The following is a 24,914-nucleotide window of genomic DNA, read 5'->3' as shown; positions in this document are numbered from 1 at the left end:
CTTGGGACTGAGAAATCTAGATACAGCATAAATACTGCCCTGCCAAGCATCGTAAATAAGTGGAGCATTTGCGCTAAATTCAATACAGAAAGTGTTGTGTGTGCCATATACACTTTTACAATGCTGAATTATGGCCCATACGTTTGGTTAAGTGATGCTTACATTGCAGCAGGCATTTTATTTTTGTTTGCTTATTGTTATTTATGTTCATTTGGTATGTTTACATGGAGAAGTGAGAGATTTATTGAGTGCACTGCAGAATTTTCTCTTAATCAATTTTGTTAATCTTTTTCTTTTTTTTTTTCATAAACAAAGTTTAGATATTTTGATTTATGAATTATAAAACGAATCATATACCTTAAAAAATAATTTGCCAAATAAGTATGAAAAATTCGAGATACGTTATTTGAAAAGAAGTCAGATAATGTTATGACTATGAGATAATGGGAACTATAATAAGAGCAGAGCTTCTGCCATCTTTGATCTCTATGAGGTAAACAGCTCATAAATCATATTAAGTGATGTTTTTTTGAAAACGTAAAAATGCAGAAAGTTTCTGTGATGGGTAGGTTTAGGGTTAGGGGATAGAATATACAGTTTGTACAGTAAAAAAAAGAATTATGTGCCATTAAAACATGGAAACCCAATGTGGATGTGTATGTGTGTGTGTGTCTCAGTGAGAAATCCAGAAGGCCGTATTCGTCTGTACTGTAAGGGGGCAGACACTGTGCTTTTCGAGAGACTTCATTCTTGCAACCATGAAATAATGAATATCACTTCAGATCATCTCAACGTGAGTGTTTGCAGTTTTGTATTTGTTTATTTTGTGTTTTCTTGTTCGCTTTGTTACCTTGACTGTTTGGAGCAACTGTCTGCTACTTTCTTTATAAATTAAACAACAGAGCCCTCTTGTGGATATTTAGTATTGAAGGTCTATAAGTTGCGCTGTTACTAACATTATATGAGCTATTGTTGTGATTTAGTTATTTGTCTAGCAAACAAACAACATTTGGAATATAAAAATATAAATAAATGTGTAATTAATCAAATGAGGTTGCAAGTAACAGGGCTGAAAATGTAACCTAATTTAGGCAATCACTAAGTAGGGGTTAGCAGGTTTGGGACCATATGTTTGTTTGTAGTATTATAGATGTATATTTCTCATAATATTTAATATATATAAAAAAAAAAAAAAAAAAATATATATATATATATATATATATATATATATATATATATATATATATATATATATATATATATATATATATTTGTAATTTTTTAAAAGTTTCTATTTTTGCAACAGAGAGAAAATAATGCTGTAAAATGAAGCACACAAATCCTATATAATATAATATTATTTTAATTATATAATTTATAATATTTTTCTACAATTGAGTATCAGTTCAACAAATTACACAGTTATTCAAATGGTTAGGGTCAGTAAGATTTTTTTTAATACTTTGAAAAGGTCTTTGTGTCCTCGCTGAATAAGTATCAATTTCTTTGTTACCAAAAGTATATATATAATAAATGCTGTACTTTTGAACTTTCTATTAAAATATCATACAAATAAAAATATTTGTTTTCAAACTGTTTTCAACATTGGTAATAATAAGAAATGTTTCTTGAGGAACAAATGATCATATTAGAATGATTTCTGAAGGATCATGTGACACTGAAGACTGGAGTAATGATGCTGCAAATTCAGTTTTACCATCACAGGAATAAATTACATAAAACATTTTTTTTATATTTATATATATATTTTTTATATATTTTAATAATATTCACAATATTACTATTTTTAACTGTATTTTTGATCAAGTAAATGCAGCCTTGGTGAGCATAAGATCAAGTTTTATCAAAAACCACACCAAAAAAAATCATATCGACATTTGAAAGGTATGTGTGCACACATTATGTGTGTCATAATGTTTAAAAAAAATAAAAATAAAAATTGCTGATAATAGTTTATCTAATATATCCAATGATTTTCACAACAAAACAAATTAAACCCATGCATTCACCTTAATTATAAAGTGACATTCATCTTGAGCTGATGTGGGAGGTTTGTGTATGTGTGTTTATGTAGGAGTATGCAGGTGACGGCTTACGGACTCTCGCAGTGGCCTATCGGGATCTGTCTGAGGAGCAGTGGGAGGAGTGGTCAGAGCGTTTCCGTGGTGCTGATAAGGCCACAGACTGCAGGGACGACCGGCTGGCTGCCGCCTATGAGGAGATCGAACAGGACATGATGGTATGTTTGTGTGTCCGATTCCTTTTGTGTTTTGTTTTCCATACTATTTTTTTTTTTTTTGGTGATTAATATCAATACTTGTTATAGTTGTTGGGAGCCACGGCTGTAGAAGATAAACTGCAAGAGGGCGTTCCTGAAACCATTGCCATTCTCTCACTGGCAAACATCAAGGTCTGGGTGCTCACTGGAGACAAACAGGGTAAGAACTGCATCGGATTCTAATGTCTTGCGGATTGGCCACAAGTGTTATCATTTACTTGACATAATTACAACTTGAATGAGTCTTTTTCTCCCTTTGTGATAGAGACTGCAGTGAATATTGGTTATTCCTGTAAGATGCTGACGGACGACATGACGGAGATCTTTATTGTAAATGGACACACTGTCCAAAGTGTACGCGAAGAACTGAGGTAAAACGCTGACGTTTGCCCGAACCGTTTCCATCCATCAATCCATGAAATATGAGAGATGCAAAATTTTCACAGAAGGCCTTTTCATTTTGTCATTCTGTTTTGTTCTGTGTATTTTTTTTTAGGAAAGCAAGAGCGCGAATGCTGGAGTCAGCACACACCAGAGATGGAGGGAAGGAAGTTGAAGCTCAGGGATTGGGTGGGGCGTGTGCCTTCAGAAATGGATGTGGAGGTGGTGCTGCTGCTAACTGGATGCCTGATGAGAGTAAATGCCCCCCTCCTCAGGCTCCGCCCTCCTCATTATTGGAGTCAATCAGTGGAGAGTTCGCCCTCGTCATCAGTGGACACAGCTTGGTAGGTGGGAGCCGCGTTCAGGAATGTAATTGGAAGAAATAAGCCATAAGTGTTTTAGGGTGCGTTTACACGACAACGATGTACTAAAAACGAAAATTGTCAAAACATTGTCCCTGTTCACAAGAATCCATGAAACCTACTAAAAACGCTGTATTCTGCTCCCAGGCCAGTAGTTGGCGATGTCACTTTGTAAAGAAACACTCAGGCCTATACATGTGTATTAATGATATACACATGCACATGACGTCACCATTTTCACAAATTAGCGTTTTTGTAGTTTACACAGAGATGATAGTGGTATCGTTTTTTTTTTTAAAAGCACATTGAAAGCTGTTTTCAAAAGTTTGCGTTTTCAGGCCATCCAAAACACAGTTTTCGTATAAATGAACAGCCAAAACAAATAAAAAGTTTTCTGTTTTTAGTTCCTTTGTCGTGTAAATACCCCCTTGAACAGGAGATTCATTCATGTTCTTCAGTTTACTTAAAAGGTTATGAGTTCAGTTTAGTCCAGTGTTAGTATTAACTGTGAGGATTAAGTGTCATTTTAGTACTTCAACAGGTCACACTTTAGATTAGGGTCCAGTTCTCACTATTAACTATGACTTTTGCCTCACTAAACTCCTAATTACTGCTTCTTAATTGTAAGTAAGGTAGTTGTTAAGTTTAGGTATTGGGTAAGATTAAGGGATGTAGAATATGGTCATCGAGAATATGGCATTTATTTGTGTTTTTTAAGTACTAATAAACAGCCAATATCCTTGTAATTTATAGCAACATTTCTACGTTTTTCATCTAATATTTATGTTTTATTTTAATATTTTAATAAAAAACTATCTTAATAGGTTTAGTTATCAAACCAAAACTGCTTTAATTCAGAAAAAATATTAATTATCCCATTTTTAAAAATCAAATAAATGGTATTTATTTTAGTTCAGATAGAAGAGATATGGTCCTAGCTGGTGTTTTACTGGTTTACTGAATTTGTTTTTTTCAACAAATATTTCCCCGTCTTTCTGGGTCAGGCTCATGCATTGGAAGCTGATATGGAGCGTGAGTTTTTGGAGACGGCGTGTGCTTGTCGAGCAGTGATCTGCTGCAGAGTGACTCCTCTTCAGAAAGCTCTGGTGGTGGAGCTGGTTAAACGGCATAAGAAGGCTGTCACACTCGCTATCGGAGATGGAGCCAATGATGTCAGCATGATAAAGAGTAAGAGAAAAGAGATGCAAGCAGACATGTTCAGTCTTCGTCAGGCCATTGACTCTTTAAAATGTAATTTATTCCTGTGATAGCAAAGCTGAAACCTCAGCATTATGTCACATGATCCTTCAGAAATCATTCATATATGCTGAATTGCTGCTCAAGAAACATTTCATAGTATTATCAGTATTGAAAACAGTTGTGCTGCGTAATATTTTTGTGGAAACCATGATACATTTTTTTCAGGATTATTTGAGGAATAGAAATAGAAATAAAAATATTGACTCCTTGCTGAACAAAAGTATAAATTTTCTTTAAAACAAATCTTACTGACCTCAAACTTTAGAACTGTAGTGTATATATTATTGCAATATAATGAGTATCAGTATAAATTTGAGCTTGAGTTTATTCAGTTTATTTTCAAAATAATTTGCATCAATAATAAAAAAATAAAAAGATTTCCTTTTTAATTGCATTCACTTAGGCTCATACATGATGTACATTACAGGTAAAGTACAGTGTATGTTTTAAACCACATAATCTCGTCTTGTGGTAATTTTTGTGACCATGAGAGTATGGTTTCTAATTTAATATTTTTAGTAAGGAACAAACCGGTCAAGAAAAACACATTTTTAATGTGTTTGAGTTCCTTTTTTTAGATTATGCAAAGGTGCCCCAGATAAACCAAATTAGTGATGTTCATTCCTTCGTTTAGTTTGTTGTTGTCGTATGTGGTTGTGTTACTTCCCTCCACTGAGCAAAAACATCTCCGAACTCTGTCCTTGGGCTCTCACAATGTCACAACTATATTTCAAAAGGCTGCTGTGAACATGGATAACGAGATGTGGAGGATGTGGTTTATGTCTAAATCTTTTTACACCATCCTGTGCTGTCCCTACTCAATAACATGTACACACGCACAGACACATTCTTGCAATGTTTCATCTTCTGTTTGTTTGATTCTGTTGGGTGTGTTGTGTTCAGGGGATTCTGCTGGTGTGTCAAGTGTCAATGAAAAAGATTTGATCTTCACACTAGTACCAATGTCAATCAGTCTTTTGCTGAATGTTCCCTGCAGTTTTAATGTTACTTAGACTGATTCATATCACTTGGGACTGGCCCAAATCTGTGTTTTTTTGTCAAATTGAGATTCAGGTATTAGTTTATCTGCCTTAACCCAACATTTGGAGTGTTACTTGAACCTGACCATCAGAGAGCTGATATACCCAAGAGCAGGGGTTTTCAAACTGGTCTCCAGGGACCCTTAGGGGATCTCAAGTGGGCGGAAACATTGGGAGGGGGAAATTATTTGTAGGGGTGTCAGATTAACATTGTAACGTGAGATATTCAGTTTGTTTTTAGCAATCATTGTTTTACTCATTTAACAAATAAGATAATAGCCTATTACTGATTTGAAATGCTGGTTGGTTAGAATCGATCATTATGTGATTGAATTGGATATTTATACATTTAAGTCTCCATATCTTAAAATGGAAGATTAGTGCCTGGTTTCATAGAGAAGGCTTGAATCTAGCCCCAGACTAAAATGCATGTTTAAGCTGTTTTAACTGAAAGCAACTTGCATATCTTAAAAAATGTCAGTGCCATTGTTTTGTCTCAAGATGCACACAAGTAAGGCACGTTTATAAAAGCTACTCTTAATTGAACTAAGGCCTAATCCTGGCCTAATCCAAGCTTTGACTGTGAAACAAGGCTTAAATGTTTAGAATAATAGTATTTAGGATGTTTGAAGTATAATTTAACAGTTTAGCAATGTTAATTAAATACAGTTTAACAATTAATACAGTAATAAAACTATTAAATATTAAGTAACACTTGAAAACATTGTACAGTATATTAACTGAAACTGACATATTCAACTAACTTGATATTTATTAATTAATTTACTCAAGAAGAGTTTGCTTTTAGCTGATTACTTACTTAACTGCAGTTTTCCCTTTAAATTTGCTTTCCAAAAATAAGGCAAATGGTTTTCAAATAGTTTTTAAAGTACATTGAACTTACAGTATATGTATGTACTTTATGTATATGGCTGCCTTTCTACTTAAGGAAGGGTGTTTTCTGCAAGAGGTTTATATTGAACCCCCGAATTACCAGCTAAATCCAACTGCAAACCCCTCAAGTAAGATCAAATATTAAATTGAACGGCATTATCTGAACTTGTCTTTTTTTCTCCTTCTGTAGCGGCTCACATTGGCGTGGGCATCAGCGGTCAGGAGGGGATCCAGGCCGTCCTGGCATCCGATTACTCATTTTCCCAGTTCCGTTTCCTGCAACGACTTTTGCTGGTACACGGACGCTGGTCCTATCTGCGCATGTGCCGCTTTCTCTGCTACTTCTTCTACAAGAACTTTGCCTTCACTATGGTGCACTTCTGGTTCGGGTTCTTCTGTGGGTTCTCGGCACAGGTGAGAGATTCATTCTGAGGCTCAAAAAAAAGTTATTTATGAGGTGATGTCATGACCTCTGTTTACTGTGTTTTCTTTGATTTAGACTGTCTATGACCAATACTTCATCACTCTCTACAATATCGTATACACATCCCTGCCGGTGTTAGCCATGGGCATCTTCGATCAGGTAAGAAAAAGAAAACGTATATAAAATGCTCATCTTTGTTTGCATTTGATAAGAAACTCACTTCCACCTCAAACTTTGTCTAATTCAGGACGTTCCTGAACAGAGGAGTTTAGAGTATCCAAAGCTGTATGAGCCGGGCCAGCTGAACTTGCTGTTTAACAAACGAGAGTTCTTTATCTGTATCGCACAAGGAATCTACACTTCCGTGGTTCTGTTCTTCATTCCGTACGGCGTTCTCTCTTACGCCACACAGAGCAATGGAGTCCCGCTGGCAGACTACCAAACTTTTGCAGTAACTACTGCAACGGCCCTCGTCATCGTTGTCAGCGTCCAAGTGAGTCCATGTGGTAAAGTTGTTTAAGATTAAACATCCACACCCAAGTAGTGCTTCTGAATGTATATCTGGTTAGCAGTTCTCATTTTGTTATTGTTTGTTTAAGGCTGTGTACTGTGACAATACATTTTGTAACTATTTTGAATGGCTCAAGCTTTTTGTTACTTCTTTATAGATTGCTCTGGACACTGGTTATTGGACTGCTATAAATCACTTCTTTATATGGGGCTCTTTGGGTACCTACTTCTCTATCCTCTTCGCTATGCACTCCAGCGTCCTGTTCAGCATCTTCCCCAAGCAGTTCCATTTCCTTGGTGAGTCAGCGCTCTATGGCCCAACAGAAATCTTGAACAGAAACCCACATTTGATAACGTCTATACAGTATGTGTCACATGTACAACTTATCAGCGAATACATCTGGAAATGCAGATGCATTACTCTTATACAAAAAGAACTGTTTATGGATACACTACCATACAAAAGTTTGCGGTCATTAAGATTTTTTTTTTTGTTGTTGAATTTTTTTTAATATTTTTATTCTGCAACACATTAGTGATAATTAATTTAATTATTAATAAATTTGTTAAAAATCTATCAAGTAAATACTGTTCTTTTGAACTCTATCAAAGAATACTGAAAAAAGTATCATAGTTCCCACAAAAATATTTAGCTGTTTTCAATATTGTTTATAATTAAACATGTTTCTTGAGCACCAAATCAGCAAATTAGAATGATTTCTGAAGGATCATATGATACTGGAGTAATGATGATGCTGAAAACACAGGAATAAATTACACTTTAAAATATATTAAAATACATACAATTTATTTAAAAATATCCCTGTGTTTGTACTTAATTTTTTATTAAATAAATGCAGCCTTTCAAGCATAAGAGTCTTTTGAACAGTAATATAGCACAATACAACTATTTTAAAGAAATAGTTTTCCTAAAAAATTAACATGTAAACATACATATAACAACAACAAAAAAATAATAATTAATATACAATGAAAAGTAAATATACTAAAAAATATATTGTCTTTAAAATACCCATGGATTTTTGATTGTGTGATTTGTAAATGATATATTGTTTGTATTTTATCTTGTTCAAAATGTGTGTGTGTGTGCATTTGGTGTAAATATTTGTTGCTTATTTTGTGTTTGTGTGCATACCATGTGTTAATCTACCACAGGAAGTGCCCACAACACACTCGGACAGCCAGTGGTTTGGTTAACTATTGCTCTGGCTACCATCATCTGCATTGCTCCAGTGCTTGCGTTCCGCTTTCTCAAACTGGATCTTAAACCTCAGCTCTCAGATACCGTAAGTATGCGTGCGACACTAGTTTGTCTGGCCTAAATCTTAGGACATCTTTGAATTTGTTTTTATTCCACATTTTATGTTTATATTCAACCAAACATTCATTATTAGTATATCACAACCATGGACGTCAGTTTGGTTTGAAATGTGCTGGGGACAGAGACGCATTCGGAAGTGTATTTTCAGAAGTGCTGGGTACAATGACGCATTCATTTTTTTTCTCTCTTTCGCGCAGGTTATGTTTTGAAAGACGATGTCCTGTAGCTCAGGCACGGCCCCACTTTTCAACAGGCCCACCCAAAACTTTCAAAAAAAAAAAAAAAAAAAAACTTTTACTATAGGCTATTCTAATTTTGTCAAGAATTATAAAAAAATCACCAATAAGCTCATAATTTGTGTTAAAATAGTGTTTAGTTTAAAAAGCTGGTTATATTTTGATGATTCTGCGCAAGTTCAGCAGACAGTGAGGTTCGGGTTTGTTCCGATCAGAGCTCATGAGTGGAGAGCGCATTTCTGAATATTCCGCTCCGCTCGTTCATTCCGCAGGGTCGCTCGCTCAACCCAGATGTCCTGTTGCTTGGTTCGAAAATATGTGTAATAAGGGCTGCTTCCGACTAAAAGTTTTTTTCCTAGTCGACTAGTAGGCTAGTTGTTCATTTAAGTCATTCGTGGACAAATCGCCCCTTTATATTAATTTAATTACTTATATAGCCTACAGGATAATGAGCTTACGTAGGCCTAATATAGCCGCACTCAAGCGCACGACCGCACGCATAAAGCTTGCCACAAAGAACCGGTAAAAGTAATGATTATGACTGCGTCTAAATGTGTCTAAATACGCTGTGAATGTGAATGTGCATTATACGCTGAGTTTCGGTTCATTTATGAGACGAACTCCAGTTCACTCGCCGGCGCCTCCAATGTCGTGATTATCGGCTATATTTACTTCTTATTTATTAAATCCAGGCAATTGGTTCATGAAACATTGATTAAAATTAAGACATAATTAATAAAAAACGAAATTCACTTTAAAGAAAGGCAGCTGTTCTGTTTGAGGTCTCTATGAAAGTTTTAAAGCAGTCTTTTAGTGCCGCTTTCAGAGCGCTCATGTCCGTAACCGAGAACTGACACGTTGTTTTTTCCCTCATAAATGCGAACACGGAAAATAAAATAAAATGAATATTATAATGTTTTTTTGTTGGGTCAGACAATGATTACCAAATTTCTCTCTCAAAGTCAAATTAATATGGACAGAAGTTAAAAGTGGTGGGTACAAAATGACTCATGACGAAATCTGGTGGGTACGCGTCCCCCCCGTCCCCCCCGAAATCGACGCCTATGATCACAACAAAGATCTGTCTTACACAATACTTAAAAGGATTATATTTAATAAACATTCTCAATTTTCTATGTTATCCCTAGTGAATTGTTTTGATTGTGGTTTTTTGCATGTGGTTACTTGCATTGGTGTTAGTTTGAGTGAAAGGGTTTTTTAATGTTAATATTAATATAGAAATATATGTTAGTAATTGTTATGGACATAATCTTGTTAATTAATGTTAATAATATCAGTATTACTTGATATACATATTATATCTATTTGCATAAACACAAATTTATAAAGAATAAAAAACAGTTTGTTGGATAACAAAACTTCTGGTTGTTGGATTGTTATGGTTGGTTGACTATTGTATATTCTGATTCATAGCATAGGTCATATTTGTTTCACATCAGTAGGTTTGACATTTTGTAGTTTCTGGTTATCCCCTACACTCATCCTCGCCCCTTATTACATTCTCACTCTCTTTCTGCAGGTGCGCTACACTCAGCTTGTGCTGCAGAAAAAGCGGAAGCCTGGTGGGCGTGCGGGTCGTGGAGTGGGCGGTTCAGGAGTAGCCAGTGGCAGTGCTCTTGGTCGCTTGGGGAGAGGTGGATCTCGACGCTCCGGTTATGCGTTTGCGCATCAGGAGGGCTTTGGCGAGCTGATCACTTCGGGAAAAAATATGCGGCTGAGTTCGCTGGGTCTCGCTTCTTTCGCTTCCCGCCACAGCAGCAGTTGGATCGATACCCTTCGTAGGAAAAAACACACAAACAGCCCTGGTGTGCAGAACACCCCGCCCACCGGAGATGACAGCGCCGCCTCCTCTCAAGCCTCACCCTTTTCCACAGTAAATGGTCGTCAGGACACAGTGGCAGGCGAGGCAGGGCAGCAATTCAATGAACCCGTCCTCACTCACAGCCCTGACGATATCGCTCTCAGCGTGCTCAGGTGTGCAGACAGAGAGATGGGAGGATGTAGTACTGGAACAGTGCAGGTAAATATACATCTTAAAACAAGTTCAAGCACAAACTGTATACATATACACCACATGCAGGCCAACATACACAAATATAGGACATTATTCAACACGAGACAGAAGGTTGATTCGTTAGGCGTGCCTGACATTTTTTGGATTGACAAAAAAAGTTAATTTCCCCAAGGAGAAAACAGCAGGAAGCAGAACTATTAAAACCACTTTCATTTCTCACTTTTTGCACATAGTAGTAGTCTCAGCTATAACTGTCATGAGTTCCTCAATAATTTGGTAAGTTTGGGGTCAGTAAAACATTTTGTTTAAAATAAATGAATACTAGTTTTATTCAGCAAGGACGCATGACATTGATCAAAAGTGACAGTAAAGACTTTTGCATTGTTACAAAAATATTCTATTTAAAAGAAGTGTTGCACTTTTGAACTTTCTATTCATCTAATAATCCTGAAAAAATGTATCACAACATATTAAGCAGCACAACATTGATAATAATAATAAACATATTGAAATGATCATTTTGACACTGAAGACTGGAGTAAAGATGCTGAAAATTCTGCTTTGCTATAACAGGAATAAATTACATTTTAAAATATATTAAAATATAAAAAAAAATGTATTTTAAATTGTAATGATATTTCACAACATTGCTATTTTAAAAATAAATGCAGCCTTGTTGAGAATAAGAGACTTCTTTTAAAAACATTCAAAAATCTTACCGAACCCAAATTTTAGAGTGTGTGTGTGTGTGTATTACAAATGATTATTAATACACAATATACAAATTATTAACTGGGTGTGTTAAAAGGGCTGTGGTGTAGACTATGTAAATGCTCATTTAAAATCAGAAAGCCTAGCTGTTTTGGATTTCCCACTTCTTTTTTTCTCTCTTTACTTTGCATGTATTTCAATGCTTGTTCTTTGGACATACAGGTGCTGGTCATAAAATTAGAATATCATCAAAAAGTTGATTTATTTCAAGAATTCAACTTAACAGGTGAAACTAATATGTTATATAGATTCATTACATGCAAAGTGAGATATTTCAAGCCTTTATTTGTTATAATTTTGATGATTATGGCTTATGAAACCCACGAAATCAAAATCCCAGAAAATTTGAATATTACATAAAATCACACAGTAATTACACAGTGATACCATGGTCATTGAACCAGGTTTTGGTTCTTTTGGCAGTGTGGGCAGGTGCAAATCCTGCTGGAAAATGAAGGAAGCATGAAGTGCTCTGAAAATGTCCTGGTTGACGGCTGCGTTGACTCTGGATTTAATAAAGCACAGTGGACCAAAGTCCTCTTTTCTGATGAGAGCAAATTTTGCATCTCATTTGGAAACCAAGGTCCCAGAGTCTGGAGAATTTGCACCTGCCAGAACCAAAGAACCAAAACCTGGTTCAATGACCATGGTATTACTGTGTGATTTCATGTAATATTCAAATTTTCTGGGATTTTGATTTCGTGGGTTTCATAAGCTGTAAGCCATAATCATCAAAATGATAACAAATAAAGGCTTGAAATATCTCACTTTGCATGTAATGAGTCTATATAATATATCAGTTTCACCTGTTAAGTTGAATTCTTGAAATAAATCAACTTTTTGATGATATTCTAATTTTATGACCAGCACCTGTATATCTCACACTGTGGAAGAGTTTCTTTAAATTCTCTTCTAAAAATATTTAGCTTGACTATGAGAGATGGGACCAAGTAGCTGTTGACACGCCATGTACATGGTTGTGGTTGCAAAGGGGAGATTTAAGAGCCAAATAAATTTGCTGAATGATTTCTGAAATAGTACACAACACTATTTAATTAGTATTAAGTTATTGTGATGTCCATGATCCATTGTTTTAGGTAGGAAGGTATACAGTTTTAGTAAGTAGCTTTGTGATTCCATATAAAAAACAGATGCGCTTTCCTTTCAATAACATAATAAACACACAACAAAAATGACTGGTGAGAAAACTACAGTTAAGAAAGCATCTGATGAGAGTGATGTGGATGTTTACACAAGCTCTGCAATTCGGCACTCCAGTCTCGATGGACTGAAGAAATGAACATACTGTAGATTGTATCCACACAAATTGTAATTTCTTCTGTTCAGTTCATCAAAGTCATACATGAGTAAACACATGAACACACTGAAGAGCTTCTTTATAGTAGAGAATAAAAAAAATGGAAAAGCTACACATAAAAAAAAGAAAAGAAAGTAGTTTAAAGGTGTTTACTTGCCGGAGCAAACTTTTCCAGGAAGTTTGCTTTGGCAGGCTGTGTCGACCTCCCGAAACGACCTCCAACCGAACTTCATTTTGGCCTGAATTTTTTTTAATTGACGTCACGTCAGTTCTTTCTTTGATTTTGCTTGAAGTATATCAGGGCCTCAAGAGGCACATTTACTCTAGTGCATTTTATGTAGGTAATATGGTCATTTGCTTTGTATTTTTTATTAATCCTCTTATTGATTCTTTCTTCTAGGAAGCACCGTTTGTGTGGAAGGGTTCTGGAGCTCGTATCAGTGGTGCAAGCAGCCCTGGACCTCCTCCCATTGCAGAAGAAACTTCCAGTGGCGAGTGATAGATAGACAATACCAACTGGAATCCTTCATGTGAATGCTCATGTTTCTGTCTGAGGACATGACCAGAGAAGACAGCGCCCCAGACAGTTTAGGAGTAAACACGCTTAAAACACACATGGAAATGGATGCAGATTTAGTAGACAAACTGTGTATGTATACAGACAGCACAAAGAGTTTCACCCCTCGCATTTCCTGTATTGTTCCCATTCTCAGATTTCCTGTCAGTGAGAAGGACAAATTTGGTGTTATTTGAGCTGTTTACGACTGAGTTTTTCATTCTAGCCAAGTTATCAGACAACAAACCGCTAATTAACATTGCCAAGGCTGATATTACATCACACCTGACTACCAGCTATAGCTGATATCAGTTGTTTAACCAAATACATATTATGTTGCACTCAAATACACTTTTAGGTTGATTATTTTTCATTTGGAAACAGGAAAATAAGCTCCCAATTTTTGCATTAAAACGTTTCTCTCAATATCTTAGCTTAAATATATCAATACATATCACAATATATTAATACATTACACACAGGGCTTGACATTAACACCCGCCAATCCGCCAAATGGTGGATTTCAGTGTCGTCTAACAGTCACTCCCACTATCCACTTTGGTGGGTTGAATTTTATAGGCCTATATAAATATACATGTTTTCAACTGTAGACTTTTAAAAAGGCATCTGAAATAAACTAAGTGCATTGTAGTGTTGTCAAAAATATACGTTTTTCGATACTGAAATACCTGAAACGCTTCCATTTTCCGCAGAATAGATACACAATACCAGCTGCGCTTTCTCGCTCTCTCATGATCTCTCTGACTGCGAGTTGACACAAATCCGCTTCTCCTCACTCACTCGTTTAATTTGCTCCAGATGAATATTGTTGCTGTTACAGGGCTTGAATTTCGTTGTGGATTGCGCATAAGTTTACTAATTCTCGCAGATTTTGTTCTCACACCCAAAGTCTGCGCACATAAAGCTGCCTCTCAGTACTAAATTGAGTCCTTTTTCTCTGCTTATTGTGCTTAAACAGTCAAATACACACAAACTAATGTCAAAATGTCGGTCTTGGCGAGTATTCACGTGAACGCAGTCAGTTGAGAAAGAAAACACATGTGTAACAGTATAAGTGCGTCAGGTCTTAAAGTTACAGCAGCCTAATATACCTCCCACCAAATTATGAGATAATATTAAAGATGTCTATATAGCAGTTTTCCCCCATGGTAACGATGTCAGAATTGTGGCCGGTGAAAATGCTGAGTGGCTGGTAACTTAGGAAAACCACTAGCCACAGTGGCCGGTAAGCTAAAAAAGTTATTGTCAAGCCCTGATTACACATAACAGTTACAAGTAATGATTATTCAAGTATTAGTGATAACTAAATGGCCTGCAGCTATATCATGTTTAAGATTTTTGTGTTCAAATTGAGTAGTTCTGTATCTTTTTCATTTGAAATCTCAGTCAGTTCAAGGATTGTTTTTATCTCTATATATTAAGGGTGGTTTATCTTTTCTTCCGCTTTTTTTTTTTTTATCTCACTGTGACTTTCTTTCTTATGATCTCATACTGTTAGGACAATTATGTCAGCATATTATTTTGCTGAGTCAAATACTTCAGCTTTTTGTCTGTTTGTTGCTCAGAGATTAGTAAATCTGTAGATTTTCTGTTTTTCCCCACTGCTGAAAATAGCACTAAGATGTGTGCGGTTCTGTGTGATAAAACGCTACAGTTCTCAGTGAGAACGTGACTCTGCTGGATGAACCCGTTCTTCCTCATCCATGTCTTTGCACCATATTGGTGCTCCAGCCCTGACTACTTGACTAGAAGTCCAATTCAACCCCAAACTCTGCTCTGCTGGACCCTTGAAGGTCTAGCCATTTGCCCAACGGTGGTGCATTGATCCAGTGGACTGTGATAACAAGTGTGTTTGGACTTTTTTTTTTAAGTTGTATTAAAATAATTAACTTAAGAGTTACCAAATGGAATCCACCTTGACCATTCTGGTCTAAATGTGGCCTTTACCAGTATTTGAATTTAGGTAATAAGAATGTAAACGCAATAGTGTGTGTGTGTTTTATTATGAGATAGACCAAGAAAGTTGATAAAGATGTTTGAAAAGTTAATAAGCTCCATACTTGTCCTGTTCCCTGTAGAAGTTAGACCTAGCTCTCATACTGTTAAATGGGTAACAATTATATGCCTTAAAAGCTAAATGTGTGAGTGTTCATTTTTTACAATGTATATCTCTTTCTATATCCACACAGTAAAGTATTTATATATATAAATTGCAATTATAGGTTACAGGTCAAATCTAGTAGTCTCTTTGTTAGACAAATGAATGGAATGGTCCATATGACCTGTAAAGTAAACAGTAGATAACCCTGCTGTTGTGAATGAGCCTAGTGAAAATGGAATTTAGATTATGATTAAATTATTTTAATCAAGTAAAAAAAAAAACACTTTTTGTCTAACTACGTTTAATTGATAAATAATTTCTAATGGAATAGTTCACCAAAAAAATAGAATTGTCATAATTTGCTCACCATAGTTCCAAACTATGACTTTCAATTTAAAGTGTCTTGAATTGCACTGCTCACTTTGTTACATGCAATGAATGTGAACTGAAGATGTAAAACTTTAAAAAGGACATAACACCATTTAAGTAGACCGTGTGATGTGGTTGTCTGTGGTAGTGATGCCCGTTTTGTGAACGATTTGTTCATTTGAGTCGAATCTTTTAAATGAATCAATACGGTTCACAAGACTGCTGTTTGAATGATTCAGTCACGAATTGGGCTGCTTCGGTTCTAGAGTTCAGATTATTATTAAATTATCAATGGATAGCGAACACGAAGTTTTTGAAGCTTAAATTTCTCATTTTGTGTTCTCAGTCAAAATGGGTGGATAATGAGGGAATCATTAATATAACTTAAAAAATAATGAACGTGTCCAGCAGCACCTCAGATGTATTTCGACCTGTTATCTCATCGACATCTTGGGTCATCTAACGTTACTTCTCTGTAGTAAAAACCTGACCGCAAACAGAAATAATTCGTTTCTCGGTCTTTTCCTTGTCAAATAGGAACTTGTTTGTCTTTGTGGTTGCAGTTTCGTAAGAGCGGATTTGTTAACAGATCAATATAGTCTAATGTGCGGTAGGAGAGGAAGGGGCAGCATTCTTCTGCTTCTCTCACAAACAAACGGACTCCGGATTTGCAATCTTATCTTGAAGCAACTGAAAGTTAACTTGCTGAACAGGTTGGCATTATGCCCCGTTAAACTTTTGCATATTTTGGCGGCTAATTCTTTTTTTGGTAGCTAGTGAAAAATGATGTGGACCCGATTTACACTCGTGTTTCTCTTCGGTGTATTAGCTGCGATTAAAGTTCAGTCTGCACAAGAAGATGAGCTGTGTCCTCCACAAGGTAGGCTAATTAAGCATTTCATTACAAAATACAATCGAGAATTTTAAGTAACTGAAATCAGTTATACTTGTATTGCAGTGTGTTTTAACTTTAAACACATAAATTAACTCCTTTATGGTTAGGTTGTAGTGATTCACCTCTGACTCAGTGGTTAATGGTTAATGATGAGCGCTTGTGGTAAAGAAGCTATTAATATACATTCCTATGATAATTTTAATAGTCACTCTAAATAATCCCATTTCATTACGGGACTTTTAAATAGTTTATTGTGAGCTGTAAATAAATAAACCCATTAAGCCCACCGGAGACGTAAGAGCAAAGCAAGAATTTATGTTTGTTTCTGAAGTTCCAGGCAGGTGTTATTACATTATTTTTATTTAAACTGGTTCACTTCACTAGATTCACTTTATTGTATTCATTTTTATATGAAATTCACATTCAAACTGTCTTACAAACTTTGAACTTTGCCCTCATCAAACAAAAAAAAAATCATAACACTTTCAAAAACATCCAAAAAATGAGTTAGGCCTATCACTGTAACGTTACATCGTTTAATTTAATTTTGAGGGGGGTTTTTTACGAACATTTGTATTATTTATAAATTAGTTATATCTGTATTTGACAATGATTTACATTAAAATTATTTAGGCTAGATCTAAATTTACATTGTCCAAAAATTATGACTGTAGCATCATTTCCACCACATGAAAAGAAATTATAACTGCACACTATTATTATTATCAACGTTTTTCATACCTTGACAAAGGCTACTTGTTTTGCAGATACGTTGGTAAATAATAAAATGTTCTTAAGAAAGTGTGCTGGTATAATTTCTTTTCATTAAGTTTTCTCCTTCAACTTGCACCTCAAAAGGTGTGTGTTTGCTTTGCTAGATATCATTTCCACAACCATGGTTTAGCCCCTAATTAAAGCTAGAGTGAACTTGTTTGCTAAATAGACAGCAGTGTCAGTAAAGAGCATGCTTGAAATAAAGTAGACATGATGTGCGAGAAAAAAATAAATGATTATAAATTTCACTTATGATGAGAATTTTGGTCACACTTTAGTTTAGGGTCCAATTCGAACTATTAACTATGACTTTTGCCTCAATAAACTCCTACTGCTTATTAATAGTTAGTAAGGTAGTTGTTAAGTTTAGGTATTGGGTAGGATTAAGGGATGTAGAATATGGTCAGGCAGAATAAGGCATTAATATGAGCTTTATTATACTAATAAACAGCCAATATCCTAGTAATATGCATGCTAATAAGCAACTAGTTAATAGTGAGAATTGGACCCTACATTTTTTATTATTGTGTATCAATTACAATCAAGTTATAATCTCAAATACATTAAATGCTAGCTATTTTAGACTCAGCAAAACAAAACTGTCTGTCTGCCTTTTTTCTTTGTCTTTTTAAGTGATTTCCATGACAATTGAATTGAATTCTTCTGTGATTCGTGTATGTCCACTATTGGGCATTGTTAGTGGACAAACTAAATAAACAAGTGAGAGTTTATTTTCTACAGTGCCGAGAGCCAAAAGTGCCCATAGTTTAAGGAACACTTGCCATGCACAGATCTAAAAAAAAAAATCATAGGCTGAGCATTTAGGCATCTAGGTAATGTATTAGCAAGTGTTTGTGTATGCACATAGAAATGAAGCATAGTATATGGACATAGTGTAGATTTTTATATGCTTATAGCATATATTTATTGTTTAAAAGTGCCGTGAACTTGGAGATAAAAAAAGATTTATCCGTTATTGTCTTTCTAAATTTCTTTCACATTACATATAGAGTCCTTTTATAAACACTCTGGTGTATTATGTCCAACTGGTGCAGTGAACGAGTGATTGTGAAGAAGGATCTGAGGGATTTTAATAAAGGGAAGTGAAAGCAAAAGTACCTCTTTGTTGCATAATTTTGTTCCATATTTAGCCAACGCAATGAACTGTGGGTACAATTGTACTGTATATACTCACCCAAGTATGAATATCATGTACTCCGACTAGACAACAGTACACATGACAAAGCCCAGCTGTGCACAGAATATTCTGCAAAGGATTATTAATGTGATTAACGATCTAACTGCTGTATTCTTCTTCAGAGCCCCCTCCTGGAGTTTTGGTCTTGAAGTTAGGAAGCAATGTTGTGCTTGGCTGCAGAGGCGATGTCACCGTGGACGATGTGCCGTTGGCTTCGACCAGTGTCACGAATAAAAAATACAAAAACAAGCAGAGAGAAGACATCACTGTCAACTGGACGTCCCAAAGAGTCCATGCTAATGCTACACAAATAACCAGAATGAAGGGAGATGCTACAATTGGAACATACCAAAAGACCGATTCTGGTATATATACCAAAACTAAAGGGGACACAACGGTCACTGTTAAACCCCCTATAACCATAAGAAAGGAACAAAGCACTTCTAGACGTGTTTTGCGTGCTGTCAGTCAAACTGCTGGTCATGAAGAAGAGGCCTTTGGTATCACCATGGGGACAGATCCTGATAAAGATGATTATGAGGACTATGATTATGAAGAGGAAGGGTCCAGGGTGACACGAGGCATCAAAAAGCGAACACGATGGACTCTCAACGGACGGAAAGTGCGTGCTGGAGTGGAGATTGGAGGGATTTTAAGACGTCCACATCTCAGCTTGGCAGATGCTGGGAATTACAGCTGCTACAGAGGAGAGAGACTCGTTTCCACATTCAGAATCAGCGTAGGGGGTGAGGACTTTCTTTCGCAGGTATATTGATGAGTGATTTACAGATACACAGTACGCAGAAGAAATTCACATTCTTGTGTTATTTTCACAGTGCCCCCGGAGAGACCCACTGTCTTTTGCTACAGGAAGTTTCACACCACTAAGGTCCGCTGCGATTGGACGTCCAAACATCCAGTAACCCCACGGCCGCTGTGTTACCTACTTCTTAAAAGAAGGTGAGTGTGTCTTTGGTAAATGGACAAAGACGGACTGAATTTATTTAACAGTGATCAGCATTTTTAGGAATAAATGACATACTGTCATGCCATTCCAAACTGGTATGCTTGTATTTTTAATCACATTCAGTTTTGTGTGATGTCAGGTTTCTGGTGTGTTCTATTCAAAACACACAAGGAAATACTGATTCAAAGTTTTAATAAGAAAACCAAAACGCAGGAGCGTATAAATCAGAATGAACACACTGAACACACATAAAGACGACACGGCGCAAAGAACAGCCAGAACTCAGGGTTTGAATACACAGGGGTAAACAAGGAAACTAAATAAACAACAGGTGAGGTAAATTAGTGACTATCTGGCACACACTAGGAAACTAGGGCTGTGTCTGAAATCGCCCCCTATACCCTTAAATAGGGCACTATTTGAAGGGAAAGCCATTTGTACTGGTGTCCGAAACCGTAGTAGTGGATGTTATCGAGTGCACTCATTCAATCCCATAACGCACCGCAATAACGAGTGTACAACTGATGTACACTCAACGGCTAGAGAATACCCATAATGCACTGTAAAGGTAGTGCCGAATGAATTCCCGCTTCCGACCAGAGGATGGCGTCCACAGCCCTATTCCACACTGCTGATCCAATGTGGCTTGTAATACAGGTATAAATTCGTTTTTAATTGATGATTAAATTGTTTAATGAAGATTATACATGCTAGTTGCCATGGCAGAGTTCAAGATAAATCTTTTCGTCTTACTGCTGGAGCTGCCAGTTTGCTACGTTTCAAATGATTATTAAACAGCAAGCACAAACTATCCAAAAGCGGCAGGCTGGCAGCCCTTCCGACGCACTCAGTGTACGAATTCACTCACTCGTTTTCATTCACTCCTTCAAGTGGACTATATAATGTTGTAGGGAATAGTGGAAAAATGTCGGGAATTGTGAATAAGGGTATAAGGGGCAATTTCAAACACAGCCTACGGTATGTCAACATGCGAATGGCAGGGAACAGGAACAAAACAGAACTGGGGGGTGTTTAAATTATGAAAGCATCATTTGATCTCTTTTGTGCACTTCTCTTCCTCCCTTTGTCTCCTTCCAAAGATTGTTTGGTAACATCACTCGTGTGCCTTGTTCATTTTCCTGGCCCCGCTGTTGGTGTGCTTTCCCCATGGAGGAGGGTGACAGAGCTCTCCATGTGGCAAAACTGTGCGTGTCTAACACAGCAGGCAGTGCCATGAGCCCTGGTCTCAGTCTCAAGCTACATGATATCAGTGAGCGCTTGTGTGTTTTTCCATCCTGTAGGATGTTGATTAGTTACTTAATAGTAATTATTAGTTAAGCATACCACCAATTTGTGAAATGAAAATCTCTTTTTTTTCTCTCTGTAGTTAAGCCAGACCCCCCGACCGGAGTGAAGGTGAGAGCAGTCGAGGGACAGAAGCAAATGCTTAAAGTATCCTGGTCTTATCCCCGTTCCTGGAAGCATGGCTACTATTTCCTGAATTTTGAGCTAATATACCGACCACGATTTGCTGAGAAGGTAGAGTTGGACGGCTTGTATATAATTATGCATAGATCTTTTGGATGAAATGACACAATGGTTTACCTTGGGTTATGAGTCTGTATTTATGAGTGCTTGTATTTGTATTTAGTACCAGCCAGTGTTTATAGATGACAGAACAGAAAAACAACAGTCCTGGACGATTTATGATGCTCTGCCACACACTCAGTATGAAGTGCAGCTTCGAGCCAAGGATGAGTTTGACGGTCTCTGGAGTGACTGGACTGATACTGTCTTTGCAGTCACTTGGTCAGGTAACATACATGGTCATTTTTAATACTGCAAAGAAAACACTGCCATCAGTAGCATTATATCTATCTGTCTGTCTATCTGTCTATCTGTCTATCTATCTATCTATCTATCTATCTGTCTGTCTGTCTGTCTAAATAATATACATCTATATAAAACTATTTACAAATTATATAAGTGTGTGTGTGTGTGTGTGTGTGTGTGTGTGTGTGTGTGTGTGTGTGTGTGTGTGTGAAAATATCATACAAAACTGTTCAAGTGATCCACTTTAATCAAACCTGATTGAATCCATGCTTTAGTGGGAGTCTTTGGCACAAACCTGTACTATTGATTTTAAGAGAGCAAAGATCAATGTTCATCTGACAAAAGTCTCTAAACACATTATTTTGGGTCCCGTCCAGTGTGATTCACTGGGAGACTAGGAGAGCATCATTAACACTGTTTGCATTGGAAAAAGCATCTGATTGTCTATTGGACATTGAGCTTTCAATAAATTGGACAAGCTCTCAAAAAGGACTAGGCTGTGCAACAAACGTCCAAAATTGTAATTGACAGCTTTAAATGACAGTGTTCAAAATAAAAAAAACACCCATTAAGTTGAAGACCCATTTTGATGAAGTCTGTCACATTGCATTAAGTGTCGGGTTTATAATTACCTCTTGTATTTGTAGACATTGAAAAAATACAGTCTCTATAATCTAAGTATGCGCGCATTTCATTGTCTTGTTTTCTAGCGTAAAATATGCAAGAACAAAATACAAAGTGAAAATAATTGACCAGACTTTTTTTTTTTCAATATTTTAATCAATAAAATTCTCTAAAAATAAGAATTTATATTTGATACAGTTTTGAGGTAGGAGAAGCAAAACAACAGCTATAAGAGTGCAACCGCCATTTATTTTTGCCCTTAAAAACATGTTTGTTTGGGTTTCTTTGTAGCTCCTGAGACGACTACTTCCTTGGAGAGCATTACCTTGGTGAGTTCATTCAACACAATACCACACAGAAACACACTGACATATCTATACATGCACTTGAATGCATCCACATACACACATACGTTCACATTACTATATTTAAACCTTATGTTTGTTATCTCTTCCGTCTTTCAGGAACCCTTTGAGATGTTTCCTGAAGGTTCTGGAGAAGTTCCTGGTGTAGGTGAGTCTGAGCAAGAAAACATCTCATTGTTCTCCTTCAGGTACTGTTACTCACACATCTGGTAATTCTATAATGAAATGAGAAAGACTATTAATGTGGTACCTTACCAGAAAGCCAAAACAGGAAATAGTCACTACAACACGTTTGGAGTTTAACAATGTGCTGTACTTTCCAAATGTTTCAGACTTCCGTGACATTTCACCTCTGTCCTCACTCACTCTTTCTATCTCTCAGAATCAGTGGTAATTGTTGGGATTGATGATTTTGGATATGCTACCGTGTGGCTGTACGTGTCATGTGCTTTGGGGCTGTGTTTTATTGTAGCCCTCACCATGCTCATGGTCTTTTTCTTCAGGTAAAACTCTTTCCTATCACATCCATCTTTTAATGTCCAATTAGCGATTTCTTAGCTCTGAAAATGTCTCTTAAAAAGTCAAAGTTTTCATTTTGTTCTTGTGTCTTCTCAGGAATAGGCTGCATTTCATGTCTAAAATAGGAAAGCAGACTTTGCCCTTTACATTCCTCCTACATTCCTCTCGTCCTCTTTCTGCTCCTGCTCCATCTGAGCAACTTCCAGAGGAGGGAAAGTTACTGATGTCTCCTCCCGAGCACAGCCAGCAACACTTCCTTCCTGTCCAGCCAGAGGAGCAGGAGGGCATTCATCTTCAAAACATGGATTATTTTCTGTCTCAAGGGACTGAGGGTGTGCCATGGAAGACAGACAGACATGAGTAAACTGATGAAACCTCACTGTAGTGCATACACTGCGACTGGTTCAATAACAGTGTTATGAGTTTGTAAAAAAAAAAAAAAAAAAATTTTGTGTCTTATTGTAGACAAAGTAATTCAGTATTCTTTCTTGATATTTTTGACTACTATCAAACCTATTTGTAAATAAGTATTTTTAAAGCAACTTCTACAAAATGCCCACCATCTGTTGACCATGACAGTCTCACATGTGAAGCTAAAGCACTTTTTATAAGTCGCTCTGAATAAGAGTGTCTGCTTAATGTCTTGGTACAAGATAATATTAGTCAATACAAATATATATATATATATATATATAGACTCGTCCCTTGTTGAAGAAAAGAAATCAAGCATATGGTGAGTAATGTACAATGAATGCATGGGATTTTTTTTTTTTAAGCAAACATGTGAAGCTTATAATTTTATAAAAGCAAGCAGATTAAATCTTATGTTGAAACGTGTGTGTTATTTGAGATGTAAAGTTTTTCTTGTAATTTTTAGGGTTTTATGCATTATAATGTCAAAATGTATCCAAAACAAAGTTGTAACATTGTGTATAACTTTACACAGATTTTTATTTATTTTTCACACCTAGATCATGTTAAAACATTGTTTTCATCTTTTTTGTTTCTGCAATAATGATACTGTGTGGATTTTAACATTTACAGATTGGCCCCAATCATTATTGTAAGTGATTCACTGTTAAACCTTTTTGTTTTTTAAAGAAAGTAAGACATTTTTGTGGTAATCAACATTAGTTTAACTTATTGAACCTGGAATAATCCTTTATATGTAAATAAGTGTCCGCCTAGTTATAAAGGCAAATAGAACATGAGCTATTAGGAAGTTGTGGCCTTATGCAATAAAAATCTTTTTCATTCCGCATAACATTAACCACATGTTGTAACGGTTTGTCCCAGGATGAAGAAGACAAAGTACTTAAAATAGAAACATTGTTTATTAATCAAAGATATAATCATAATTAAAGATTAACTTAAATACACAGTGATGATGAATGTCCACGGTAACCAATGACTGGCAGGAACAAAGGAACAGTAAACGGGTAACTAAGCAGACTGAGTGAAAACAAAAACAATGTTCATGTGAAACATGTCAGTTTACCCCAGGGATAATGTCTTAAATGTGAAAATGGCATACGACCAGTATAGTACAGTATAATGTGCACTACTGCTGAATTATATTTTAAATTTAGTTTGTACATTGCTTTTTAAAATACTAACCCCCGGTTTCACAGACAAGGCTTAAACCTAGTCCCAGACCAAAAGACATGTTTGAGCTGTTTTACCTAAGCAATTTGCATAACATATCTTAAAATATATGTCAATTGTTTTGTCTCAACATGCACATCAGTAATGTTGTTGTTTTTTTCTAGGGAAAAGCTATTTAAATGTCCCAATTGAACTAAGGCCTTATCCTGCCTTAA

General features: G+C 36.1%; 2 protein-coding genes and 1 long non-coding RNA gene across 4 annotated transcripts in view; 2 read left to right on the top strand and 1 right to left on the bottom strand.

The window, feature by feature from the left end:
- atp8b2 (ATPase phospholipid transporting 8B2) overlaps positions 1-15,585 on the top strand; it is a 43,977-nt gene extending 28,392 nt beyond the window's left edge. For both annotated transcript variants that reach the window (XM_084384833.1, XM_084384832.1), the window contains 13 exons: positions 678-793; positions 2,096-2,260; positions 2,348-2,459; positions 2,565-2,670; positions 2,796-3,024; positions 4,047-4,230; positions 6,427-6,650; positions 6,736-6,819; positions 6,908-7,153; positions 7,329-7,467; positions 8,347-8,477; positions 10,289-10,789; positions 13,273-15,585. In XM_084384833.1, coding sequence (XP_084240959.1) covers positions 678-793; positions 2,096-2,260; positions 2,348-2,459; positions 2,565-2,670; positions 2,796-3,024; positions 4,047-4,230; positions 6,427-6,650; positions 6,736-6,819; positions 6,908-7,153; positions 7,329-7,467; positions 8,347-8,477; positions 10,289-10,789; positions 13,273-13,371 — 2,336 coding nt within the window. In that variant the 3' untranslated portion in view covers positions 13,372-15,585. The remainder of the gene's footprint in view (positions 1-677; positions 794-2,095; positions 2,261-2,347; positions 2,460-2,564; positions 2,671-2,795; positions 3,025-4,046; positions 4,231-6,426; positions 6,651-6,735; positions 6,820-6,907; positions 7,154-7,328; positions 7,468-8,346; positions 8,478-10,288; positions 10,790-13,272) is intronic.
- A 540-nt stretch (positions 15,586-16,125) lies between these two features.
- il6r (interleukin 6 receptor) lies at positions 16,126-24,364 on the top strand. The gene is made up of 10 exons (XM_084385020.1): positions 16,126-16,799; positions 18,909-19,532; positions 19,623-19,746; positions 20,854-21,023; positions 21,141-21,292; positions 21,405-21,567; positions 22,502-22,539; positions 22,675-22,723; positions 22,958-23,078; positions 23,191-24,364. Exons 1-10 carry the CDS (start codon positions 16,703-16,705, stop codon positions 23,456-23,458), a joined length of 1,806 nt encoding a protein of 601 aa, XP_084241146.1. The 5' UTR covers positions 16,126-16,702; the 3' UTR covers positions 23,459-24,364.
- Positions 22,547-24,914, bottom strand: part of LOC311275782 — a 111,375-nt gene continuing 109,007 nt past the window's right edge. Inside the window, exon 3 of the long non-coding RNA XR_014624975.1 lies at positions 22,547-22,790. This is a non-coding gene — a long non-coding RNA (uncharacterized lncRNA). The remainder of the gene's footprint in view (positions 22,791-24,914) is intronic.

This window comes from Rutilus rutilus, assembly GCF_951802725.1.
Source record: "Rutilus rutilus genome assembly, chromosome: 17".
In the NCBI taxonomy this organism is placed as follows: domain Eukaryota; kingdom Metazoa; phylum Chordata; class Actinopteri; order Cypriniformes; family Leuciscidae; genus Rutilus; species Rutilus rutilus.
The sequence above is the reverse complement of the archived record's forward strand: the minus strand, read 5'-3'. Positions and strand labels throughout refer to the sequence as shown.